Source organism: Protopterus annectens, chromosome 10.part0, assembly GCF_019279795.1.
Source record: "Protopterus annectens isolate FY-2018-M chromosome 10.part0, PAN1.0, whole genome shotgun sequence".
NCBI lineage: Eukaryota > Metazoa > Chordata > Ceratodontiformes > Protopteridae > Protopterus > Protopterus annectens.
The window spans coordinates 350013212-350037407 of NC_056744.1; the positions used below are offsets into that span (position 1 = coordinate 350013212).

Genomic DNA, 24196 nt, shown 5'->3' on the forward strand with positions numbered 1-24196 from the left:
GAACAGTAGATCATTTGACTTCCTGTCCTAAAAAGGTAGGAGCTGCAAGAACTCCCAATGAAATTGTGCCGTGAAGAATTTCCTCATCATCATCTCCATGAGACTCTGAGGAACGAGAAGATGCTAGGGATGGTGATTTGGAGTGCCTCTTTAAAAGGAGAGAAGGCACTATGTCTGGGACTGGATCCAGGCTAACAGAATAAGTAGTCCTCAGTAAAGGTTTCATATCTAAGGGTGTAGAATCCTGAACAGGCTTATCAGATCAGATGACGGCTGGACCATGAGTAATTTCACATCCAATTTCTCTTTCTTCTTTTCAGGTTCAGAGGAAGAAGAGGCTGAAGACCTTTTTGTAGGGTCACTAGCTTTGTGTTTGGGGGGACTAAAACCCAGTAATGGCTTTAGAAAAGGAAGTTAAGCAGCAAGCCTCTCAAAACCAATATGTTTTTTTCTGTCAGCAAGTGCTCTGGAGTTGAACACACAACAGATACTACAATCTTGTTACAAATGATCCAGGCCCAAAGCAAGATACACAAAGACCATGGGCATCGGAATAAAGCAACTTATGCCCACACTTTACACTTTTTAAATCCCTGAAGGACTTTTTTCAGACATTCTGAAATAGAAAGCTATAATACAACAAAAGTACTAAACTAAAGAGCAAGAGGAAAACAAATACCAACAATGGTAAATAAATAAAATAATCTGTAAACAGGAAAAAAAACACCAGCTTTGGTAAGTAAGGAGGTATACACCAAGTGTAAAAGGAGTAGGGAAGGAAGTATAGGCCTTACCAACAATGGAAGAAGAGAGTACACTCAAAGGTGTATGAAAAGAGGACTACAGCAGTAACCATTTAATAATAAAACTAAATTAAATAAGCAATCATAAATAGTTTTTAGATAAGAAAAAAAAAACTCCTCTCCCACTCAACACTTGAGAGCTGAAGGTGACCACATCTAGACAAAGCGGCAAATGAGATCTGGAAGATGTTAGTGGTTGCTGCATTATGGGTAGGGAAGGAACTCAACAGAGTTTTTGGAAGCCATGTGTTAGTGTAATGGCCGAGTTGGCTCTGAACCCATTAATTGAGGAATGAATGAAAATTTACATCAAATCTAATGTTTGCGTGTTGTGTGATCCCTTACATCAGCAAAACTCCCGAAGGCTGTCTATGAAACAAAAAACACTGTGTTCTTTGCAAGCTTAACCAACATTTTAAACAGAAAATACATCAAAAGCCCAATGAATATATATTGTCCCAGGTTTAGGATAACACTCACCGGTATGACTGCAGAGTAGAGTTAAACAGCTCCTGTGCTTGGGAGACAGGAGGTGCTGCTCCAAGACTCAACTGGGCCTGATGCTGCCCTTGCAGGGGGGCGTACATGGGGATGGAAATAGGCTGCATTGCAGTTGGCTGGCACAAAAGTAAGAAATAGTTTAAAAACTGCATGAGAAAATTAGAAATGGGTACATAATTAGAAAAGCATCTGTCTTCCCAAACTGCTTGCATTTTAAAAATATAGTTCCTTCAATATATAAAATTAAAATGTATTTACTCACCTTAACTAAACACCTGTATTGTCCATTTTCACTCTTCAATGAATGGGTTATGGATCCAAACTTCGGATCCGACTCGGCCTCATACTTCAGACTTTGGATCCAACTATTGAGCTCCTCCGTCTACCCATAATGCCCTAATCCATCTCCAGCACCTCAGATGGAGTTTGTTGCCACAAAGTCCACATTAAGTAGTTAAGAAAAGGGATAGATAATAGAACATGATTCAAACCCAGAACTATACGTTCCAATAATAAAACCAACAGGTCAGTCTAGAACATTATAGGATGGGGGAAGAGTTGAAGAATGAAAATGGGCAACACAGATGGCCAATTATGTTGAATACATAACTTTCAAATCTGAAGTTGTTCTTTTCATTCTTCCTCAATGAATGTGACAGAGTCCCCAACTACATGAATCTTGGGTGGCCCTCATGAAAGGATATTCCAGAGAACTGCTGAACCAAAGACAGCTCAGCTTCTGGAGATTAGATCCAATTTGTAATGAGTAACAAAGGTATAAGTACTGGATCATATGGCTGCCATGCAAACATCAAAATATGTTCTCGACCAAAAAGCAGGTGAAGTAGTCATGGAGCTAGTTGAGTGGGCTTTAGGCAGTCTTGGTAAGGAAATGCACTGTTGGGAATACAGCTTAAAAATGCAATTAATTATCCATTTAGCCAGTGTAACTTTAGACCCTGCATAACTCAGTCGACTTTTTGAGAAGGGACAAACAGCTGGCTTGATTTTGTGATTAGTTCTGTGTAAATAAAAACAATTGCCTGTGCACGTCCAGAAGATGTAGCACATATTCTCTTTTGTTTGAGAAATTAGGAAAGGAAATTGGCAAATGAATGGATTGGTTAATGTGAGATTCAGAAGCCACTTTAGGTATAATAGAAGGGTTAGCTTGTAAAGTAAAGAACACTGTCTATGGAAAATAATGTACAGTGTGTCTTTGATGAAAGAGCCTGGAGTTCAGAAATCTTTTTGGCAGAAACAATAGCTACTAAAAAGGCTGTTTTCCATGACGGGCATTTGAAATCATTTTTTGCTGAAGGTTCAAAGGGTTTTCGAGTTGGATCTTGTAGTACCACAGTCAATTCCCAAGGAGGTAAAGGATCTTTTAATCTGGATTTAAGGAAGAAGTGTATTTCAAGAAAGCTTTACATAACTTGGAAGAAGCAAAACAATTTTTCTCTCTTGTATGAAAATTTGATATGGCTGACAAAAGTAGGTTAATCAGAAAAAAATAGCTCCTTATTTGAAAAGGCAGCCAGAAAATCAAAACCAGCAGAGTCACAGGCAGTAAAATGAGTCAACATTGTTTCTTAATGCCCAAAGGGAAAATCTTTTACATTTGGCCTTATAAATCTTTTTGGTGGAGTCGTTTTTGCAAGGATAATAAAATGGTACAGACTGGGAATAAAGCCTGGGCTGTTTTGTTATTACTGGAACTGGAGAAACCATGCAGTTAAGTTTGAAGGCTGGGATACTGGGATGATTCATCCCAGAGGGATGTGATAGAAGACCTGGAGTTGGGTCCAGTATCCAGGAAGGATAACGAAGATGAGAACAAGGAAGGGGAAGCAAACCTGGTGAGGCCAGAAAGGAGCAATGAGGATGACTGAGTTCTTCAACTTGAGTTGCTTTCTGTAGAAATGTTTGGATCAAAGAAGTGAGGGATAACAGTAAAGGAGATCAGATGGCCAAATGTGGACTACAGCACCTCTCAGTGACTCCTCCTGAGGGGAGATCAGGGCAAAACATGTGCTGCACTTGTGGGGGGACACAGAGATCATAACAATGTTGACCCCTGACTGTTTGAGACACCACTCATGAGGCATCAGAATGGACTTGCTGAGTATGTCTGCTAGTGCTCTGGATTTCCCCAGAATGTGCGTAGCTACTAGAAATAGTTGGAGACTGCCCACTGCCACACACTCATAGCCTCCCAGCAGATAGGGCAAGACTGGGTTCCTCCTTGTTGGCTGATGTACCAGACTACAGACATATTGTCAATTTGAATCGCAACAGTCCCTTATAGGAAGGGCATCTTAAAATGTCTGTAATGCTAAAAGGTCTGCTATCATCTCCAAGACATTGATATGCGAATTGGTCTCTTGGGGCGACCACATGCCTTCGATTATCCTTCCCAAGTAATGCCCCCAACCCAACTGGAAGGCGTCCGTGGTCACTGTGGCCAGCGGGAGGAAAAACAATGTGCCAGCCTAGATAAATGTCATATGACTGGATCCACCAGTGAAGATGGTATCTATACATTTGTGTAAGCTTGAATGTAAAAAGATATGGGTTGTTCAAGACTAGAATACTGAACAGCTAAATTCATTGAAGGACAAAGTAGCATGCTAAAGGATGAAGAACTACTGCTGTTGCCATAGACCCCCAAAGCTTAGAGAATTAGTTTGGCTGGAGGAGTCTGATGCAACAGAATTTGATGAACCTGAGATCTGCATATGTCTACGTGATGAGTAGGCAAAGACGCAATTTGCATTGTGTTCAGATGTGCAGCAATAAACTCCAGGCTCTCTTCTACTGATGTAAGGTCTGATTTGGCATAACTGACTTGATACCTTGTGAACCACAAATCTGGAGGAAATAGTCCTTGGATTGTTGTAGGAGATGCATAGTAGGGGCAAAGAAGAGCCAGTCATCTAGGTATGGAAATACTTGGAATATTTTTAATCTCAAGTGAGCTGCCACTACTGACATACATTTAGTAAACACTTAGGGGGCTGTGGTGAGTCCAAAGGCAGGGCTCTGAATTGGTAGTGACTGGCTCCCAGCTGAAAGCATAAGCATCTTCGGGAGCACCCGTCTATCTTGATGTGATAGCACGCATCCTGAAGATCTATGGAGCACATCCGATCGCCCTTGTGTAAAAATGGCAGAATGGAATGAACTGTGATCATTTGGAACTTAGACTTTTTCATGAACTGATTTAGTTTGCCTAGATCCAAAATTGTTCTCAGGACTACCGTTTTTTGGGGCACTAAAAAGAAATCCTGTTTGGTTGGTGGGACCTCCTAGATGACTCTTGTCTAGCAGTTTTTGAATTTCTTGTGCTGCAGACTTCCTCTGGCTTCGGTGGAACATCAGGATACTTTCTTTTGGAGACTGGGGGCTGGGAAAATGGTATGAAGTAACCTCTGGATATTATTTTTAGCACCCAGGAATCATTTGTTATAGCAGCCCAGGAGTCTGGCTGCAAGGACAAGCATCTGACTGCCCCCAGAGGTGGGCAGTTGGGCAGCACTTCAGGAGTACTGAAAGTCTATTTGGGAAGGAATCTCTGAGACCCAGATTTTGCAGGCTCTTTTTGCCTCGACGCCAACATCTACTATTAGAATTGCACCTCTGCCTCTATAGGAGTGGGGGGGGGGCAAGTTCTATGGTGCCTTGAAGCAACAGGTTGTTTAGGACCTCGGGAAGGAGGGACCACTGAGAAGGGGAAGCAGAGGTATAGGCAGTCTTGGAGGAGGAGACATCCAAGACGTGAAGTAATCCCCCCCCCTTCAGGATAGACAAAACCCATTTGTTGGATGTCACTAGGGCCCATGCAGGGAGGCAGTGAGAGAGATGGCAGGAGAGAGGTATGGTGGACGGAGGAGGGGGAAGAAAGTGCAGCAGGTAGGCAGATGCTGCCTGCCTTTCTGGAAAGGGGGGGGGTTCTCTAGGCAGTGGCTTGAGGAGTCCTAGGCTGAGAAGCCTGTCTCCTGTGGGATCTTCTAGACCTGGAGGGGGGCAGAAGGCCTTGAAGACTTTTGTATACATTGTGTCTTGGCAGGATAGTTTCTCTGAACTTTCAGGATAGGAGAGACAAGCAGATATTTCAAATCTTGTAGCTCTTTCCTTTTTGCTAAAGTGACTTGAAGAGATCACCCACCTTAGTGCCAAAAAGGGCAGAGTGATCCAAAGGAGCATCCAAGAGTTTGGACTTAATCATCTGGTAAAGGTTGGAGATGCAGCCAGGAGAATCTCCTTGATACAGAGGCAGATGCAACTGACCTGGCAGAGGCCACAGCTGCATCATATATGCACACCTTAGAGAATGTTTATTGACTTGGGAGATGAGCCCACACAAGGAAGACAGGTATCCCTTTGCAGAGCAGCCAGGGATCTCATTGAGTTCCTTGGAAAAGCTTTGTCAAGTAAGGCCAGAGAGTATTTGGCCATGTGTGACTGGTAGTTTGTAGCTCTAAAGGGCAGGGTAGCAAAAGTCTATATTTTCTTCCCCCACCTCTCCATGGCCTGGCTGTTTTTATCTGCAGGCTGGACAGTGGTGGTAGGGAGAAGTTTGGTAGCCCTATCAGTAGCAATAGAAACAGTTGCTGGGTCAACTGGTGGGCATTTGAAAAGGAATTTTTCTGCATCAAGTACCCTATACAACCGGTCTGCCCTCCTAGGTGCAGGTGGCTGGGAATCTGGGTTCATGCATGCTGCAGCAAAAGCATCCAAGAAGGCAGGCTGGACAGGAGGAATAGGAGCCGGGTAAGGAGATTCCATCTGGATGAGGTCATATAATCTTTTCTGAACCTCAGACATGTCTGAGCAATCCCATTTAAAATGTTCTCTCATAAGACTGACTGTGTCCCCGAAGGTAAGTTCTTCTACAGGGGAGTCAGGTTCAGCACAGACTACTTCTGGAGAGGCATAGCCTAGAGGGGAAGAAATTTGAGAAGAGTAGGACAAGGAGTCCTCTGAGGAATGAGACATTTCCTCTTCTGCCGGCTGGACAGGAGTTCTTTCAGGCTGAGGAGACATGGGACTAAGAAGAGATGGAGCAGCATGAGGGAGGTCTGCTGTAGGCCTAAGGGCCAGGAAGGCATTGTAGAGGCTCTGGCTGAAGGCCTGCCAGTCTGGCAAAGTCTCTGGGGTTGAAGACTTCTGGAGAGGCATAGCCTAGAGGGGAAGAAATTTGAGAAGAGTAGGACAAGGAGTCCTCTGAGGAATGAGACATTTCCTCTTCTGCCGGCTGGACAGGAGTTCTCTCAGGCTGAGGAGACATGGGACTAAGAAGAGATGGAGCAGCATGAGGGAGGTCTGCTGTAGGCCGAAGGGCCAGGACAGCATTGTAGAGGCTCTGACGGAAGGCCTGCCAGTCTGGCAAGGTCTCTGGGGTTGAAGTGATATACCTCATTTTCTGTTTTCTCTTGGAAGGCCTAACTGGCGTCTGGCTGGAGGTCGGCCTTGAAGTTATAGAAAGAACGGCTGAGGCCTGCTCCAAAGCTCCCATTCCAGAAAATGGTTCCCCCCGGCATCTGAATCAGGGTCCGGGATATCCTGCCCAGACATGTCATTCGCTCTGGATTGTGCTGCCTCCTGACAGGTACCCGCTATATCCGAAGTGGCGGATGCTGGATCCTCACCCAAGCTGACGGTGGCCACAGGCTGAGAATCGGAGGAGGGAGGCTCAGTGGAAGTTGACAAGTGTGTGGGCTTGGTCCTCTTCCTGGGTAGTTCGGATGAGCATCAGAAGCGGCTTCCATGCAGAGAGCAATCTAATGCGCTAGTTATCAAGGTACAAGTCGAGCGCCTGAAGTCAGCGACGAAGGGTCTTCGGGACGAACTTAGAGATGGCGCAGTGCTTATAATCGTGATCCCTACCCAAACAAGAGAGACACTGGTCATGGGTGTCTTTGTGGGGAATCTGGCGACCACAGTTGCACTTGCTCCTACCGGACATTAACAGACTATAGTAATACAAAAATGACTGAAAAAAATCCAATGGGAAACTTATCTTAATGAGAAACTGATCCGACTTCTCAGAGTAGCAGGAAAGTACAGTCGTGTACACTTACCATAAATGTAGATGTTAGAGTGTATTCACTGTTGCAGTCATCACATTAGGGTTATCTGCTTGCAGGTAGCCCTCAGCCGTTGCAATAAGCAGGCCTGAATACCAGTCTTCAGATTTCTGCGTCAGATGCAGTTGCTTCTTCACTGACGTCATGTCGTCAGGGGTATAAAACATGCAGCCGACGCCATTATATCAGTTTTTCTTGCCCCAAATGTCAGGTTCCCCCACAATAGGAAGCAATTATATGGTATGGTACACCCCCCCCCCCCATCAAAAAGCAAATACACAAGAAAAATTAAATATACCAACAAGAAGGAAAGGTAGCGCCAAGAGAAGTCAGGGGGGTCGGAGGGAGGGTAACCAGGACTGAAACAGTGAATACACTCAAACATCTACATTTATGATAAGTGTACACAACTGTACTATATTCTTCGTGTATCACTGTTGCAGTCATCATATTTGGGTTGATTCCCAACGCTAAGGAAGGGAGGAGGAAGTTAAAGAGCATTAGGGCCAGCTATTAAGCCCTGCAAGACTGCAGTGGCAAATCCAGCTCTGGATTAAGAAAAGATAGGCATGTGGTAATGCTTGGTGAAGGTATGTACAGAGCTCCAGGTAGCAGCTTCTAAAATGTCCCTAGTAGGGACTCCTCTGAGAAATGCCGAAGAGGTAGATGCAACCCTGGTGGAATGTGATCTTATCCCCTGTATGGTAGGTTTTCCATGGTGCTTGTAGCAGAAATTAATGCAATGGGCTATCCATTTGGAAATGGTTTGCTTTGAAATGGCCTTCCCCTCTGCCCCTGCAGCAAAGCCAACTAGCAGCTGTTCAGATTTTCTGAGAGGCTTAGTCCTTTCCAAATAGAATGCAAGTTATCTGTGCACGTCCACAGAGTGCAGTATTCGTTCCCCTTTGTTTTGTGGATTAGGGAAAAAAGTAGGCAAATGAATGGACTGATTTAGGGCCACACTACACACCACCTTGGGCATAAAGGAAGGATTAGTCCTGAGGAAAACCTTGTCTGCATGGAAGATAATGAAGGGTTCCACTGCCATGAGGGCCTCTAATTCAGACACTGTTCTTGCTGAAGTGTTGGCTAGAAGGAAGGCTGTTTTCCAAGAAAGGAATTTCAACTCTGCTGTTGCAGCTGGCTCAAAGTGAGGGAAGAGTGAGTTTTTCCAATACAAAGTTAAGGTCCCAAGCTGGAGTAGGAGCTCTCTTGGGGGGGGGGGTCTTATATTTTTGGCCCCTCTAAAGAACTGTTTTAGCAAGGGGTGAGAGAAGAGGGGTGGGCTCAGTATTATAATGTGCTGAAATGGCAAATGCATGAATTTTAATTGATGAAAAGGATAGGCCCTTGTGGAGCATTTCTGTTAAGTACTCTAGAATGAGGTAAGCTGGGCACCGTTGCGCCCATCACCTGAGCCTAGCTCCAGGAGCAGTATCTTTTCCCACTTTTCAGCATAGGATTTTCAAGTACTAGGCTTCCTTGCCTCCAGAATGACATCCAGCACCTGCTTACTGGGGGATGCTGGAGGAGAGCTCAAGGAATTAGCCAGGCTGCAAGGTTCATGGTTTGAAGCGGAGTGTGCAGAATCTGGCCCGCCTGCTGGGACAGCAGGGAAGGGGTCTGAGGCAGGTGCCATGGTTGTAGCAGTGTCATACTGCGCAAGAGGGGGTACCAGTGCTGGCGTGGCCAGTCTGGTGCAATCAGTATTGTCCTTGGCTTGTCCTGTTTGATCTTTAGTAGAACCTTCGAGAGGAGAGGCAGACGGGAAAAGGCATAAACCGAGAGGCTTTCCCAGGTAAAGGACAGGGCATCCACTTTCCAAGCTTGACTGTAGGGAGCTCTTGTGCAGAATTTGTTCAATTGGTAGTTCTGAGGGGAGGCAAACAGGTCTACCTCTGGAGTCCCCCATTTGTTCCTCAAGAGGTTGAATATTTTGGGTGCTAGTTTCCATTCGTGTGGGTCCATGAGATTTCTGCTGAAGTTGTCTGCCAGTGAATTGTTACTTTACAAATGCCAGGTGTTGTAATAGCAAGTGCTGGCTTTCTGCCTGAATCAGACTATCGTCCAATAATTGGTAAATTTAAATATTTGTCTGCCTGCAAAATGCAATGGTTGGAGCTAGACACTTTGTGAACACTCTGGGCGCAGCAGATAAGCCAAAGGGAAGTGCAGAGAACTTACAGTTGTGTACACTTACCATAAATGTAGATGTTGAGTGTATTCACTGTTGCAGTCATTACATTTGGGTAATCTGCTGGCAGGTTGCCCTCAGTCGGCCTGAATTCCAAAGTCTTGGGTCCTGTATTAGTTGCTGTCACCTCTTCCATGACGTCAAGTCGTCAGGGGTATAAAACTAGCAGCCGACACCATTTTCTTTAGTTTTTCTTCCCCCAGATGTCAGGTGCCCCCAAAAAGGTAGCAAAAATATATATACATAAACTATATATACATGCAACAATACAAACTTTACCTTCATCTACAAGCAAATACACCACATAGGTTGTAGAAGACAGTGAAGGAAAGAAACTCCAGAATGAAAGGGAGATGGCGGGTGAGTAACCTGGACTGCAACAGTGAATACACTTGTACATCTACATTTATGATACGTGTACACAACTGTACTATGTTCTTCGTGTTTCACTGTTGCAGTCATTACATTTGGGTAGAATCCCAAATCTATGGATGGGAGGCTGGCGCTAAAGAGCATTAGGGGCAGCTATAAGGCCCTGCAGAACTGCAGTGGCAAAGCCTGCCCTGGACTTAGAGTACAGAGGCAAATAATAATGCTTTGTAAAAGTGTGAACAGAACTCCAAGTAGCAGCCTCTAGAATGCCTTTGGTTGGTACTCCTTTGAGAAAGGCTGCTGAAGTAGCTGTAGCTCTGGTGAAATGAGACCTAATGTCCTTGGGCACAGGTTTGCCATGGTGTAAGTAGCAGGAACGAATGCAGTGGCTTATCCACTTTGAAATAGTCTGCTTTGAAATAGCCTTTTCTTCTGATCCTGCAGCATATGTCACTAGTAATTGCTCAGTTTTTCTTAGAGATTTAGTCCTGCTCAAGTAGAAACTTAGCTGTCTGTGTACGTCCAAGGAATGCAGAATTCTCTCCCCCTTGTTCTGCGGATTTGGATAAAAGGTTGGCAGATGAATGGTTTGGTTAAGAGCCACACTGGAAATCACCTTAGGCATAAATGAAGGATTGGTCCTCAGAGACACCCTATCTGGGTAAAATATGATAAAAGGCTCCACAGCCATGAGGGCCTGTAGCTCTGAGACTCTTCTTGCTGAAGTAATTGCCAGGAGCAGAGCTGTTTTCCATGATAAGAACTTTAGATCTGCAGTAGCAGCTGGTTCAAATGGAGGCAGGGTGAGCTTTTCAAACACATAATTGAGGTCCCATGGAGGTATTGGTGATGATCTGGGAGGCCTTAAATTTTTGGCTCCTCTAAGATATTGCTTTAGTAAAGGATGAGAAAAGATTGGTGTCTCTGTATTGTAATGAGCCGAAATGGCAGAGGCATGGATTTTTATTGATGAGAAGGATAGGCCTTTGTCAAGCATCTCAGTCAAGTATTGTAATATCTGAGGAATATTTGGTTTTGCTGTATCAGTTCCTTGTGCTCGATTCCAAGCACAGAATCTCTTCCATTTATCAGCATAAGATTTTCTAGTACTAGGCCTTCTGGCTTCCAAAATGACATCCATCACAGCTTTACTGAGAGGTGTTGTTTGCATAACAACCTGATTAGCCATGCTGCCAGGTTCAGTGTTTGGAGCTGATTATGCAGGATCCGATTGTTCTGCTGGGACAGTAATTGAGGTCTTTGAGGCAAGGTCCAAGCTGGGTACGGAGACAAGTTCCTTATGATTGGGTACCAGTATTGGCGGGGCCAGTCCGGGGCAATTAGCATCATCTTTGGTTTCTCTTGTCTGACTTTTAGTAGGACCTTGGGAAGAAGAGGCAGAGGAGGAAAGGCGTAAACTGACAGTTTTTTTCCAACTGAAGGATAGGGCGTCCACTTTCCATGCTTGTCTGTGATAAATCCTTGTGCAGAATCTTTTCAATTGATAATTTTGAGGAGAAGCAAATAGATCTACATCCGGGTCCCCCATTTCTTTATCATCCTGAAGACATGTGGATCTAGCTTCCAGTCGTGAAGGTCCATAAGGTTTCTGCTTAAATCGTCTGCCAGAGTATTTTGTTTTCCTGGCAGGAATTGAGCTTGAAGATGTACTTGGTAAGCCAAAGCTGTGTCCCACAGTGCCATGGCTAGTCTGCAAAGGGAGTATGAGTGTGTGCCCCCCTGCTTGTTTATATACCACATAACCGTGGTGTTGTCCGCCTTTATCAGTAGTTGTCCTGGATGAAGTAAGTCCTTGAAGGCTGTCAGGGCATTCTGAACAGCTAACATCTGTTTTTGGTTGATATGCAGATGCATTTGTTTTGGGGTCCATATACCCTGAATGCATCTTCCCGCCAGGTGGACCCCCAATGCATAATCTGATGCGTCTGATGTTTAGCTTTGGCTGGCAGGGGGTAGAGTGAAGGCCCGTCCCATGTTTTGGTAACATGCCTTTGCCCACCATAGAAATTCCTGTTGTAGGCAGGGAATGAGAGGAATCATTGTTTCCAGACTTTGACAATGTTGACTCCATAAACTTTTTAGGTCCCATTGAAGTTTCCTCATATGCAGTCTTGCATATGAAATCAGTAGGATGCAGGATGCCATGAACCCCAAAACCTCAGAGTTTGTCTTGCAGATAACTGGGTTTCTGCTGCCATCAGTTTGAAGTAAGTAGTCAGTTGCCTCTGTCTGGCGTGAGGAAAGCCATCTGGGCAGTTGTATTCAAGCTTGCACCCAGGAATGTTATCTTTTGAGAGGGTACCAGTTGTGATTTCTTTTCGTTTAATTGTGTACCATAGGCATGTTAGATGCTTTTTCACAAATGCCAGGTGCTGAAGAAGAAATGTCCTTGCTCTCTGCTTGAATGAGACAGTCGCCCAAGTAAGGATATATTTGTATACTTCACTGTCTGCAAAAAGCAATTATTGGTGCCAGGCACCACGGCGCAGTAGATAAGCCAAAGGGCAGTGCAGAGAATTGGTAATGCATTAAGCCAGCCTTGAAAGAGAGGTATCTTCTGTACGATTCCCTTATTGGGACATGCAGGTATGCCTCTTTTAGGTCTAATGTCACCAGCCAAGCATTCTTGCCCAGCATGGGCAGAAGCTGCTGCAAAGTTAGCATTTTGAATTTTGGAATGTTCAGGAATGTGTTCAAAATTGATAAATCCAGTATTGGCCTCCAGGCCTTGTCCTTTCTGGGTACCAAGAATAAGAAGTTATGTACCTACCATAACGTTCCATGTTAGTTGTCTTCTTCTCGCCTTCTTTCTTGCTGGATGGGTTCGGAGCAGAACCTCGGCCCCGACTCGGCCTAATACTAAAGCTCGAGAGCTATTTTTACCGGCTCGAGGGTAACCTATGTCCCATAATGCTAGGCGTCATATACCCAGATCTCGTTTGATAGCTAACACTATGGACAAAACATGTCCCACCACAAGAAAGGATAAATCTATGAACTCTATAGAACTATGAGCCCCACAGCCTGTCTTTCACCAAGGCTACCAAAAAGGGGACAACAGCTCTAGGTGAAGAGGTAATCCTGGTGACAAAGAAAGTCTCACCCAATACTCTAGGTCTTTCCAGGCTAGAGGGATGGAGGGTGGGACGCAAGAAAGAAGGCGAGAAGAAGACAACTAACATGGAACGTTATGGTAAGTACATAACTTCTTAATGTTAAGTTGTCAATCTCGCCTTCATTCTTGCTGGATGGGACAGCGTCCCTAGCACCTTACTCCTGGGTGGCTCAATGGAGCAGACTCTTGAGTACAGTGGAACCAAAATCTGCACGATTTCTGGAGGCAATATCCAGTTTGTAATGAGAAATAAAGGTATGAGGGGAGGCCCATGTGGCCGCTGCACAAATAGAATCCAAAGGTAACCTCGCTTGAAAAGCAACTGAGGAAGCTAATGCTCTAGTTGAATGAGCTCTAGGTTTGGTAGGGAGCTCCTTATGCCTCAATTGATATATTAAAGTGATGAGAGGTCAACCATCTGGACAAGGTCACTTTAGAAACTGGAAGGCCTTGCTTCCCTTCCGCATAAGATAAGAAGAGTTGCTCTGATTTTCTCAATAGTTTAGTTCTATCCAGATAGAAGCGTAGCTGCTGGTGAACGTCCAAGCAATGTAATCTTCTCTCAGCTCTGTCAGTGTAATTTGGAAAGAAAACTGGGAGATCAATGGTCTGATTGGGATTTTTTTCAGATAGAACCTTAGGTAAAAAGGATGGATTAGTCCTAAGAGCCACTCTATCTTTGTGAAAAACAAGATAAAGGGGGCGCACAGATAGTGCTTGTAGTTCCGAAACCCTTCTCGCTGAGGTAATAGCTACCAGGAAAAGTGTTTTCCAGGAGAGCAGTTTTAACGAGCAGGAGGCAGCAGGCTCAAAAGGAGGCAGAATTAATGATGACAGTACCAAATTTAGATCCCACAGTGGAGGAGGGTCTTTGACTGGGGGCCTAAGTAACAGGGTACCCTTCAGAAAAGCTTTGCAGATTTTCTGGGACATAATGCTGGATTCTGACAAGCCAACGTGGAAATTTGCAATAGCCGCCAGCTGGACTCTGATAGTGGCTGAAGAGGAGCCTTTTTGGAAAAGTTCCGCTAAAAAATCTAGAACTGTTTGTACAGGAGCAGTGAAGGGGTCAACTTGATTTTTCCTTGCCAAAATAGAGAAACGTTTCCATTTACTAGCGTACGTCCTTCTGGTGTTAGACTTGTGAGAGGCAAGGATAATCTCATGCACTGACTGAGAAATTAAGGGAAGCCTGGCTACGGTTGGAAGTGGAGCAACCAAGCTGTGAGGTTGAGAGACGAAAGGGATTGGTGCAGCCTGCCCGATTGATGAGCCAGAAGGTCTGGCACTGGGTCCAGATGCCAGGGCTGCTCCGTTGTAGGAACGGAAACCAGACTTGACAGGGCCAGTAAGGGGCAATGAGGATCATCCTGGATCTCAAGGCAGTTTCTTTCTGGACTGAGTAATTAAGGGAAAAGGGGGGAAAGCATAAAGGAGACCCCGGGCCAAATGTGGACTAGAGCGTCTCTGGGAGAGAGGCCCGGAAGAGGAAAGAGGGTGAAGAAGTCCTGACACTTGCTGTTTTGCGGGGTTGCAAAAAGGTTGCAGCAAGGCTGACCCCACTTTCTGAATATTTGATCCACTACTAGTTGGTTGAGAGACCACTCGTAGGGCATGAGAATGTCCCTGCTCAGCCTGTCTGCTATGACATTGGACTTTCCTGGAATGTGTTTTGCTACCAGAAACCGGTGAGAAGAGATCGCCCATTGCCAGAGTCTGAGCGCTTCCCGACAAACAGGATAGGACCTGGTTCCGCCCTGTTTGTTGATGTACCATACTACGGACATATTGTCTGTCTGAATCGCAATCGTCCCAGTGGGAAGAGAGTTCTGGAGGGCCTGCAATGCCAACAGCACCACTCTCATCTCCAAGACATTGATGTGCAAGTGGCACTCAAACGGTTGCCATGTGCCCTGGACTGTCCTGCCCTGAAAATGCCCCCCCCACCTGATCAGGGAGGCATCCGTTGTCACGGTGGCAACCGGAGGGGGAAGAACAACTGGTCTGCCTTGAAGCACCTGAGGCGAGACCATCCACCAAGCTAGGTGTCGTTTGCATGATCGAGTGATGAGAATATTGCGCGACATGGGACGCTGCTGAAAGGACCATTGGGAAAAAAGCATCCACTGTAGTAACCACATATGAAAGCGAACTAGGGGGAGTAAGGTGATTGTTGCAGCCATTAGACCCAGCGTTTTTAGTACAAGCCTTGCTTGGACTCTGTCCGCCTGTAGTAGGATTTGAACGTGACTGCGAATGTCTAATACTCTTTGTGTAGGTAGTTTTGCTGACAACTCCACCGTGTTTAACACGGCACCTATGAAGGTAATATGCTGACAAGGAGACAAGGCAGACTTTTCGAAATTTATGGAGATGCCTAGCGCTTTGCACGTTTGTACAGCGTAATCCCTGGCTTGAAGTAACTGGTGCCTGGTGGTGGCAGTAAGGAGCCAGTCATCCAAATATGGAAACACCTGGAATCCTCGACGTCTCAGGTGAGCCGCAACCACTGCCATGCATTTGGTAAACACCCTGGGGGCTGTGGTGAGGCCAAACAGCAGGGCTCTGAATTGATAATGACTGGCTCCCAGCCAGAAGCGGAGAAACCTCCTGTAGCGCCTGTTCAGTTTGATATGGTAGTACGCATCATGAAGGTCTATAGAGCACATCCAATTGTCCTGACCCAAAAAGGGAAGAATGGACTGTAGCGTGACCATCCGGAATTTTGTTCTTTGAACCAATTTGTTCAGTCTGCTGAGATCCAAAATAGGTCTCCAGTCCCCTGTCTGTTTTGGTACTAAAAAGAATTTGGAGTAGATTCCGGACCATTGTTGGTCTGCTGGGACTGGCTGGATGGCTCTTTTTAAAAGCAGCTTTGAAATTTCTAGTGCTGCTTGGTCTCTCAAACCCGGTGGAACGTCTGGAAGAGGCCCTTTTGGTTGATGTGGGGTGTGGATAAAGGGGATTTTGTAACCCTCGGATATGTTCGACCGTACCCATCTGTCTTGCGTAAGAGAGCGCCAGGCTTTTGGGTACAGAGAAAATCTTCCCCCAACTGCCTCCGAAGGTGGACAGTCGGCAGCTCCTCAGGGGTGCTGAAAGGGTTTGTCAGAGAACGATTCGCTGCTACCCTGATTCTGTGGACCCCCCCTGCCCCTAGGGCGGCGTCTGTTGTTCCCTCCTCTGCCTCTGGAGGGAAGCTCACCACGTGCGTCCGGCAGAACTCCTTAAGGTTTGCAGAACCACATTTTCCCGCCCCTTTGACCCTTAGGATATGGTCTAGAAGGGGCGGAAAAACGGACTCCCACGGCAGAGAGAGTCTTGCCTTCTTGTTTGCACCTGGTTAAGGTATCCTTCACTTGAGGTCCAAAAAGAGCAGAACCATCAAAGGGGGTGTTCGTGAAGGACGCCTTGAAGGGGTCAGCAAAAATGCAGAGCCGCATCCAGGCATGTCTCCTTAGAGCAACACCCGTACCTGCGGCTCTACTCGCTCCATCGGCTGCATAAGAGATGAGCCGCATGGAAGAGTTAACGATAGAGTTCAGGGTCCCCAGCTGGGAGTTTATCTTTTCCTGAGACCCCACAGCTGCTGGGACCTGCAATGTTTCACCCAGTTCCTTGAGAAGGTCCCTCTGAAGTCGGGTGAAATGGCATAAATAGTTCAGTGACCGCATGGCAAAGGTCGCTGAAGAAAACATCCGCTTGCCGTACCTATCCATAGTCCTAGATTCCTTATTAGGAGGATGGACAGGTACTGAAGGGTCAGCCAACTCCCTCTTAGTGGCTGCCGCCACCATGGCATCCACGGGGACACCCTTAGAGAGAAACTGGTTGTCTGTCGGGGCAGTAATAAATTTAGTGGGCCTCCGGGGAGTTGGTTCCATAGTATCCAGAGCCGTCCACGCCTTCCGAGCCACCACCTCCATAAGTGGGTCGAAAGGCAGGGACAACCAGGAGGTGGAAGGGCAAGAACCGAATGCATCCAGGTACACCGACTCGTCCTCCGATGGGTTAAGGGCAGACCAGTTCCCCCTCTGTTTGAGGATCTCTAAGATGTCAGAAAAGGAGACATCCTCAGAGGGGGACCTTGGGGACCCTTCCGAATCATCCAGGTCGGTGTCAGATGTCACTGACTCAGGAGAGTCAACATGTTTCCTCTTACAAGTCCTCTTCCAGAGGGGCTCCCCCAAAGGATCAGGAGGGGAGGCCTCGGAAAAGGAACAAAGGCCCAATGGGGCAGCCTGGAGTGTTGGTTCTCCTCGCTTGGGGTCGGGAGGGTAGGCAGGGGCCGAAGCAGGCACCGTAGAGGGAGGGGCCGAGGAGGCCGACTGTGGCACCGGTATTGGAGCCAGCACGCTCATGACCTCAAAGGCACCCCTGTTAGGCAGGAAAGAAGGACCCAACTCAGAGGAGATGAGAGCTCCCCCGGGCACCGAGAGGGACAGCTCCGAAGCCGATGTCGGGGCCGAACTCACCTGCGCCGAGGCTCCGAGAGGGAGAGCGGGGTCGGACAAGGGTCCGATGCCACTCGGAGCTGACCAGGGAGTCTCGGTGGCCGGATCCCTCCAAGGACAGAGCCAAGGACGGGATCGGAGCCGATGAAGGAACCGACAAAAGAGGGATCGGTTCTGACGCCCCCACAGTACTCACCTCGACGACCTCCGGCTCCAAACTCAGCAGAGTAGTCGGAGGAGGAACTTGAGTGGGTGCAGGAGTAGCCCCTGTCTGTTGAGATGGGCTATGTAGCAACTGGGCCAGTGCCTGCGACTTCAAAAGCCGGCTGACTACCCTCTCGAGGTCATGGTCCGAAAGCCTGGAAGACCTAGAGGAATGAGATCTATGGCTCCGCTCCAACAACACAGGAGACTTCGGAGCTGATCTAACCGACTCGAGAGACGGAGACCAGGAGCGCTTTCTGCTCGGGGACGGCTCCGACACTAAAGTCGGAGCTGACTGAGGACTAGGTGCCTCAATTCTGGCCGGAACAGACGAGGCAGCAAGAGAACCGCTCGGAGCCGGCTCCGAACATGGAGCCGACGATTTGGCGGGCTTTGGAGGTTTTCCAGTCATGGTCTTAGCCGGAGAAAGTACAGTTTTGTACCTACCATAAATGTAGATGTTCGAAGATCCACATTGCTGCAGTCCTTACACTTGGGTAGTCCGCTGTCCTCGGTCGGCCCGAATATCAAAGTATAAGGCTGACGTCGGTCAAGGCGCATTTGACTGACATCAGGACGTCAGGGTACAAATGCGCATGACCGACGTCATATCCTCAGTCTTTTCTTGCCCCAGATGTCAGAAGACCCTAAAAATAAAGGTCAAAACCAAAAGACAGCAAACACCCAACCAACCACCCATGCACTAACTATATGTACAAAATATACAAAATACACAATATGTACAACCCAACCCACACAACCACCTCTAACTGCAGAGGGGAAGGAGGGAGGGTAAATTGGACTGCAGCAATGTGGATCTTCGAACATCTACATTTATGGTAGGTACAAAACTGTACTATGTTCTTCATCTCACATTGCTGCAGTCCTTACACTTGGGTAGAATCCCAAAGCAGAGGTAAGGGAGGATGGCTAACTACAAGGAAGCAGGAGCTGCCAACATGCCCTGCAAAACAGCAGTGGCAAAACCAGCCCTGGATTTAGAGTAAAGTGGCAGGTGATAATGCCTAGAGAAAGTATGCACTGAACTCCAAGTAGCTGCCTCCAAAATATCCTTGGTTGCCACTCCCCTCAAAAAAGCTGTTGAAGTGGCAGTAGCCCTAGTGGAATGAGGCCTAATCCCAGTTGGAACCTCCTTGCCATGATGGGAATAACAGAAAGCAATGCAAAACCCAATCCACTTAGAAATAGTTTGTTTAGACACAGGCTTGCCCTGAGAACTCAAAGCAAAAGAAACAAACAACTGCTGAGACTGCCTGAACCCTTTAGTTCTGTCCAAATAATAACGCAACTGCCTGTGTACATCTAAAGTGTGCAAAATCTTTTCCCCTTTATTTTGGGGATTTGCATAAAAAGTAGGCAAATGAATAGTTTGGTTTAAAGCCACACTAGAAACCACCTTAGGCATAAAGGAAGGATTACTACGTAATGATACCCGATCCTTATGGAAAATCAAGAAAGGCTCAACTGCCATAAGGGCCTGCAATTCAGAAACCCTTCTTGCAGAGGTAATTGCCAACAAAAAAGCAGTCTTCCATGATAAATATTTCAACTCAGAAGTAGCTGCAGGCTCAAAAGGTTGTAGAGTGAGTTTCTCCAACACAAAATTGAGATCCCAAGCAGGAGTAGGAGCTCTTCGTGGGGGTCTTGTATTCTTTGCCCCTCTAAGAAATTGCTTGAATAAAGGATGAGAAAACAATGGTGGGACACAATCATAGTGAGCCGAAATTGCTGCAGCATGAACCTTAATAGAAGAGAAAGACAAACCCTTGTCCAGTAACTCAGTAAGATATTGAAGAGCCACACTCAAATTAGGCTCAGAAACATCAAAATCTTTTGCTGCACTCCAAAATAAAAATCTCTTCCATTTATCTGCGTACACTTTCCTTGTACTAGGCCTTCTAGCTTCCAAAATCACATTCAAAACTTGTTGTGGAAGTTGAGACCCCCTATGGTTCAAAACAGAATATGCCAGGCTGTCAGGTGCAGAGAGTGAAGTTTGACATTCAGCAAATGGCTGTCCTCCTGTGACAACAGGTGTGGAATTGAAGGCAAAGGCCATGGAGGCTTCCGTACCAGACTTCTCAGTAATGGGTACCAGTGCTGTCGAGGCCAATCTGGAGCTATTAAAATCATCCTTGGCTTGTCCTGTCTGACCTTTAGAAGTACCTTTGGGAGGAGAGGCAGAGGAGGAAAGGCATACACATGAAGATTGCTCCAATTGAAAGAAAGAGCATCCACTTTCCAAGCTGTGGGATGAAACCTTTTGTGCAAAACTTTGGCAGCTGATGGTTTAGTGGAGAAGCGAACAGATCTATGTCTGGAGTTCCCCATGACACTGTCAATTTCTGAAATACTTGAGGATCCAATTTCCACTCGTGGGGATCCATAATTCGTCTGCTCAACACATCTGCTAAGGAGTTCTGTGCTCCTGGCAGAAACCTTGCCTGAAGATTGAGCTGTAAACTGAGAGCAGTCTCCCACAAAATCATTGCTTGCCTGCATAGAGGATAAGAATGCGTTCCCCCTTGCTTGTTGATGTACCACATGACAGTTGTGTTGTCTGTTAGAATCAACACCTGCCCTGGAAGAAGTAATTCCTTGAAAGCTATTAATGCAAACTGGACTGCTAACATCTCCTCCATGTTGATATGTAGATGTTGTAGTCTGGCAGGCCACTTGTTTTGTATCCACTTTCCATGTAGATGAGCTCCCCAAACTTTGTCTGAGGCATCTGTCGTTAAAATCTGACTCGCCTCTGGCCGGGTCACAGAGAGTCCCTTGTTTAGGTGACATTCCTGAGCCCACCATAAAAATTCCTTTTGAATGCAAGGTATTATTTGAATGACAGTGTCCAGATCCTGGCAGTGCTGTGTCCATACATTTTTGAGATACCATTGTAGCTTCCTCATATGCAGTTTGGCATTGGGAAGCACCAGAATACAAGATGCCATGAACCCTAATGCTTGAAGGACTGTCCTTGCAGTCAGCACGGACTGATGAGATAGTTGACGGAAGTAAAGGGATAGACTCTTTTGTTTGTCCGGGGTTAGAAAGGCCATCTGGGATGCTGTATTCAGTCTCACATCCAGAAAGCACATGTCCTGAGAGGGTACTAGACTGGACTTTATTTCGTTCACAGAATACCCCAGGCATCTTAGCACTGCTATCACATATTCCAAATGATGAAGAAGCTCTTCCCTTCCTTGGGCCAAAATCAGGCAGTCGTCCAAATAAGGATAGATCTGTATTCCTTTTAACCTGAAGAAAGCTATCACTGGAGCCAGAACTTTCGTGAATACTCTGGGCAGTAGATAAGCCAAAGGGCAATGCAGAGAACTGATAGTGAGAAGTCCCAGCTCGAAAACGCAGATACTTCCTGCAACTTAGTCTGATAGGAACATGAAAGTAAGCCTCCTTGAGATCCAAAGTTACCATCCAATGATCCTTGCCCAGCAGAGGTAAAAGCTGCTGTAACGTCAACATTTTGAACTTGGGAATGTCCAGATAAGTGTTGAGGGTAGATAAATCCAAAATTGGTCTCCACGTGTTCCCCTTCTTTGGTACTAGAAACAGGCGAGAGTAAAATCCTAGGCCCACTTCTAGCATAGGGACCGGCTGTATGGCCCCTATTTGGAGTAACAGAGAAACTTGCTTGTGAGCCTCTATTCTTTGTTGAGGAGGAATGTCTGGCATGCCTTTGAAAGGAGGCAAGGTATGGAAATAAAACCTGTAACCGTGGTGTATGATATCCAATACCCATCTGTCTTTGGTAATTAAACTCCAATTTTCTTTGAAAAGTGCCAACCTTCCTCCCAAAGGTGCTGCCAGACGAGAAGGCTCTGGCAGCTGAAAAGGTAGGTCATTGGGTCTGTTTACGAAAGGACTGACCCCTGCCCTCACCCGAAGACTGTGCAGGAGAACTCCCTGTTCTAGGCCTGAAAGAGCCCTGAGCTCTGCCCCTACCACGTCTAGATCTACCCCTAGACTGGGAATCATAAGAAGGATACGTCCACCCCTTAGTAGGCCAATTTCTACTAAACTTTGGAGGCTGGACCTGCAAAAAATCTTTAACAGTCTGCATAGACTTAGCCTTGTCTTCCATTTTCTTTAAAACTGCCTCAACAGGAGGACCAAACAACACATCAGATTGTAAAGGAGCATCTAAAATCCTTGTTTTAACATGTTCAGACAAATTTTGATCCCTTAGCCAGGCGTGCCTGCGAAGAACTGACCCAGTGGCAGCCACCCTAGACGAGGCCTGTACAGCATCAAAACCACATTGCAAAGAATGCTTACCCACCTGTTCAGAAACATGCACTAAATCTTGCAACTCTTTACAATCAATACCTACTGCCAGAGCATCAACCTTAGACTTTAATTGTGAAAGGAGATAGTTCTGGTATTTCAACATGTGAAACTGGCAATTCAAAGCCCTCATAGCAAGAGTGGAAGAAGTATAAACTTTCTTTCCCCATCTATCCAAGGCCCTAGCCTCTGTCTGCAGGAACCGGACTCTTAACAACAGAAGCCTTAACACCTTTAGGCCCCTGACTAACAGTTTCTGGGTCAGCCCTAGGACTCTTAAAAAGATACTTATGAGCTTCAGGCACCCTGTAATACCTATCCGGCTTAACAGGAGCAGGAGGCAAAGAATCAGGATTAAGAGAAGCCTCTGCAAAAACATCTTCTACTACATCCAAAACAGGAGGTATAGCCAAAGGCCTATGCTGGGGTAAAAACAAAAATTCCCTAAGCCTTTTCCTGGAATCAGAGAAGTCCTGACCTTCCCACTTAAAATGCTCCCTCATGGAATGAAGAGTTTCTGAAAAAGAAAAATCCTCAGGAGGAGAAGCAGAAGGAGTAGAATCATCCAGATCAGAATCAGAATAAGGAGAGTACTCCTGCAAGTCTTCAGCCGAAGACTCTGAAACATCCGAAGCCTGCTCAAAACCCCCCAGCTCAGGCTCCAACCTAGGTCTTTTATCAGGAGGGGGCATAGAACCCCTAATTAAAGTAATCAAATCTTCTGCCATTTTAAGCATATGCTTCTTGGGCACGGTACCTGAAGAGCTAGGGGTAACACCAACTGAAGCCAAACCTGGCCTGCCCCTGGGAGAAGCCTTTGAAACAGAAGGAGAGGGCCTAGCCACCCTAGGAAGGGAGGGGAGTATAGTAACCTGAGAAGCCCCCTCAGCCTGACTTGCCTCCTGAGAGGCCACATCTTGCAATAATAAGGTCTCACCCTGGGAACACAAAGAAACCTCCGGGAGCCACCGGCTCCACCGACACCTCAAAGAACCGGCGTCCGGTACAGGCGGTTCGTCTAGCCTAGGCTTAACTGCCTTGTCCTTGCGCTTCTTGAAGAAGCGGCGTCGGAGCATCCGACGGCATTTTATAATTACACCACTTCCCAAAGACTAACCTTGCACAATCCAACCTTCTCTTTATAGTGCGTTTATTAAATCTAGCACAAGAGCGACAGCCAACAACGTCGTGCTCAGGCCCTAAGCAAGGAATACACAAAGTATGATAATCTCTATGCGGTATCTGTTTCCCACAAGAAATACAATTATTGACTTTTCTGACATCCGTAAATCACTGAGGCAAGAAAAAACTAAAATATTCCCCAACGGGGTACTTAGCCAACTTTGAACTCGGTCTGAAACTTCAAACTTGAAAAATCTCAGAACGCCAACCGGCACTTGCAATGCTGCTTCTGCATCGGACCATGCGGCAAAAAAGACTGAGGATATGACGTCGGTCATGCGCATTTGTACCCTGACGTCCTGATGTCAGTCAAATGCGCCTTGACCGACGTCAGTCTTATACTTTGATATTCGGGCCGACCGAGGACAGCGGACTACCCAAGTGTAAGGACTGCAGCAATGTGAGATGAAGAACATCCTTCAGGCTTTAACAAGCCTCTAAGAATGAGTTTATCTCTGCGCTCCTGCAGGACGCTAGGGCTAAAAGCATGGCAGATGATGGAACAGGAGTCCTGCAGGTGCAGAGGGCCCAAACAATGCACACAAGAAGTGTGACCGTCTGTCAAGAGACATCTTCTGACAGCACCAGTCACACTTCTTGAAACCTGATGCCTTAGTATCCTTAGACATACTAATGTAAAATTACACTAATATATAATAAAAAATTACAATAAGCAGAAAAAGGGAACTACCGCTAAACAGAGGGACAGAATTCCACACACACACAGAACAACTAAGGGAAAACTGTACTACTAAGGGGGAGGGTCAGAGGCCCAACCACCTTAAGGGTGGAGAAAAGGGGGGGGGGATTTAGCAACTAAAAGGGGAAAAAAACTAGTCGCTAACCTCACTAGCACTAAAAAGGTAAAACAGGAAAAAAACCTGACAGAAAAACTATCTATAAAGCTATTATTAATAATATATGACCTGGAGCCG

General features: G+C 46.2%; 1 protein-coding gene across 1 annotated transcript in view; it reads right to left on the reverse strand.

Moving 5' to 3' along the window:
- The window catches only part of PRRC2C (proline rich coiled-coil 2C), a 2776386-nt gene that overhangs the window by 187881 nt on the left and 2564309 nt on the right, over nt 1-24196 (reverse strand). The window contains exon 29 of the mRNA XM_044086759.1: nt 1284-1450. Coding sequence (XP_043942694.1) covers nt 1284-1450 — 167 coding nt within the window. The remainder of the gene's footprint in view (nt 1-1283; nt 1451-24196) is intronic.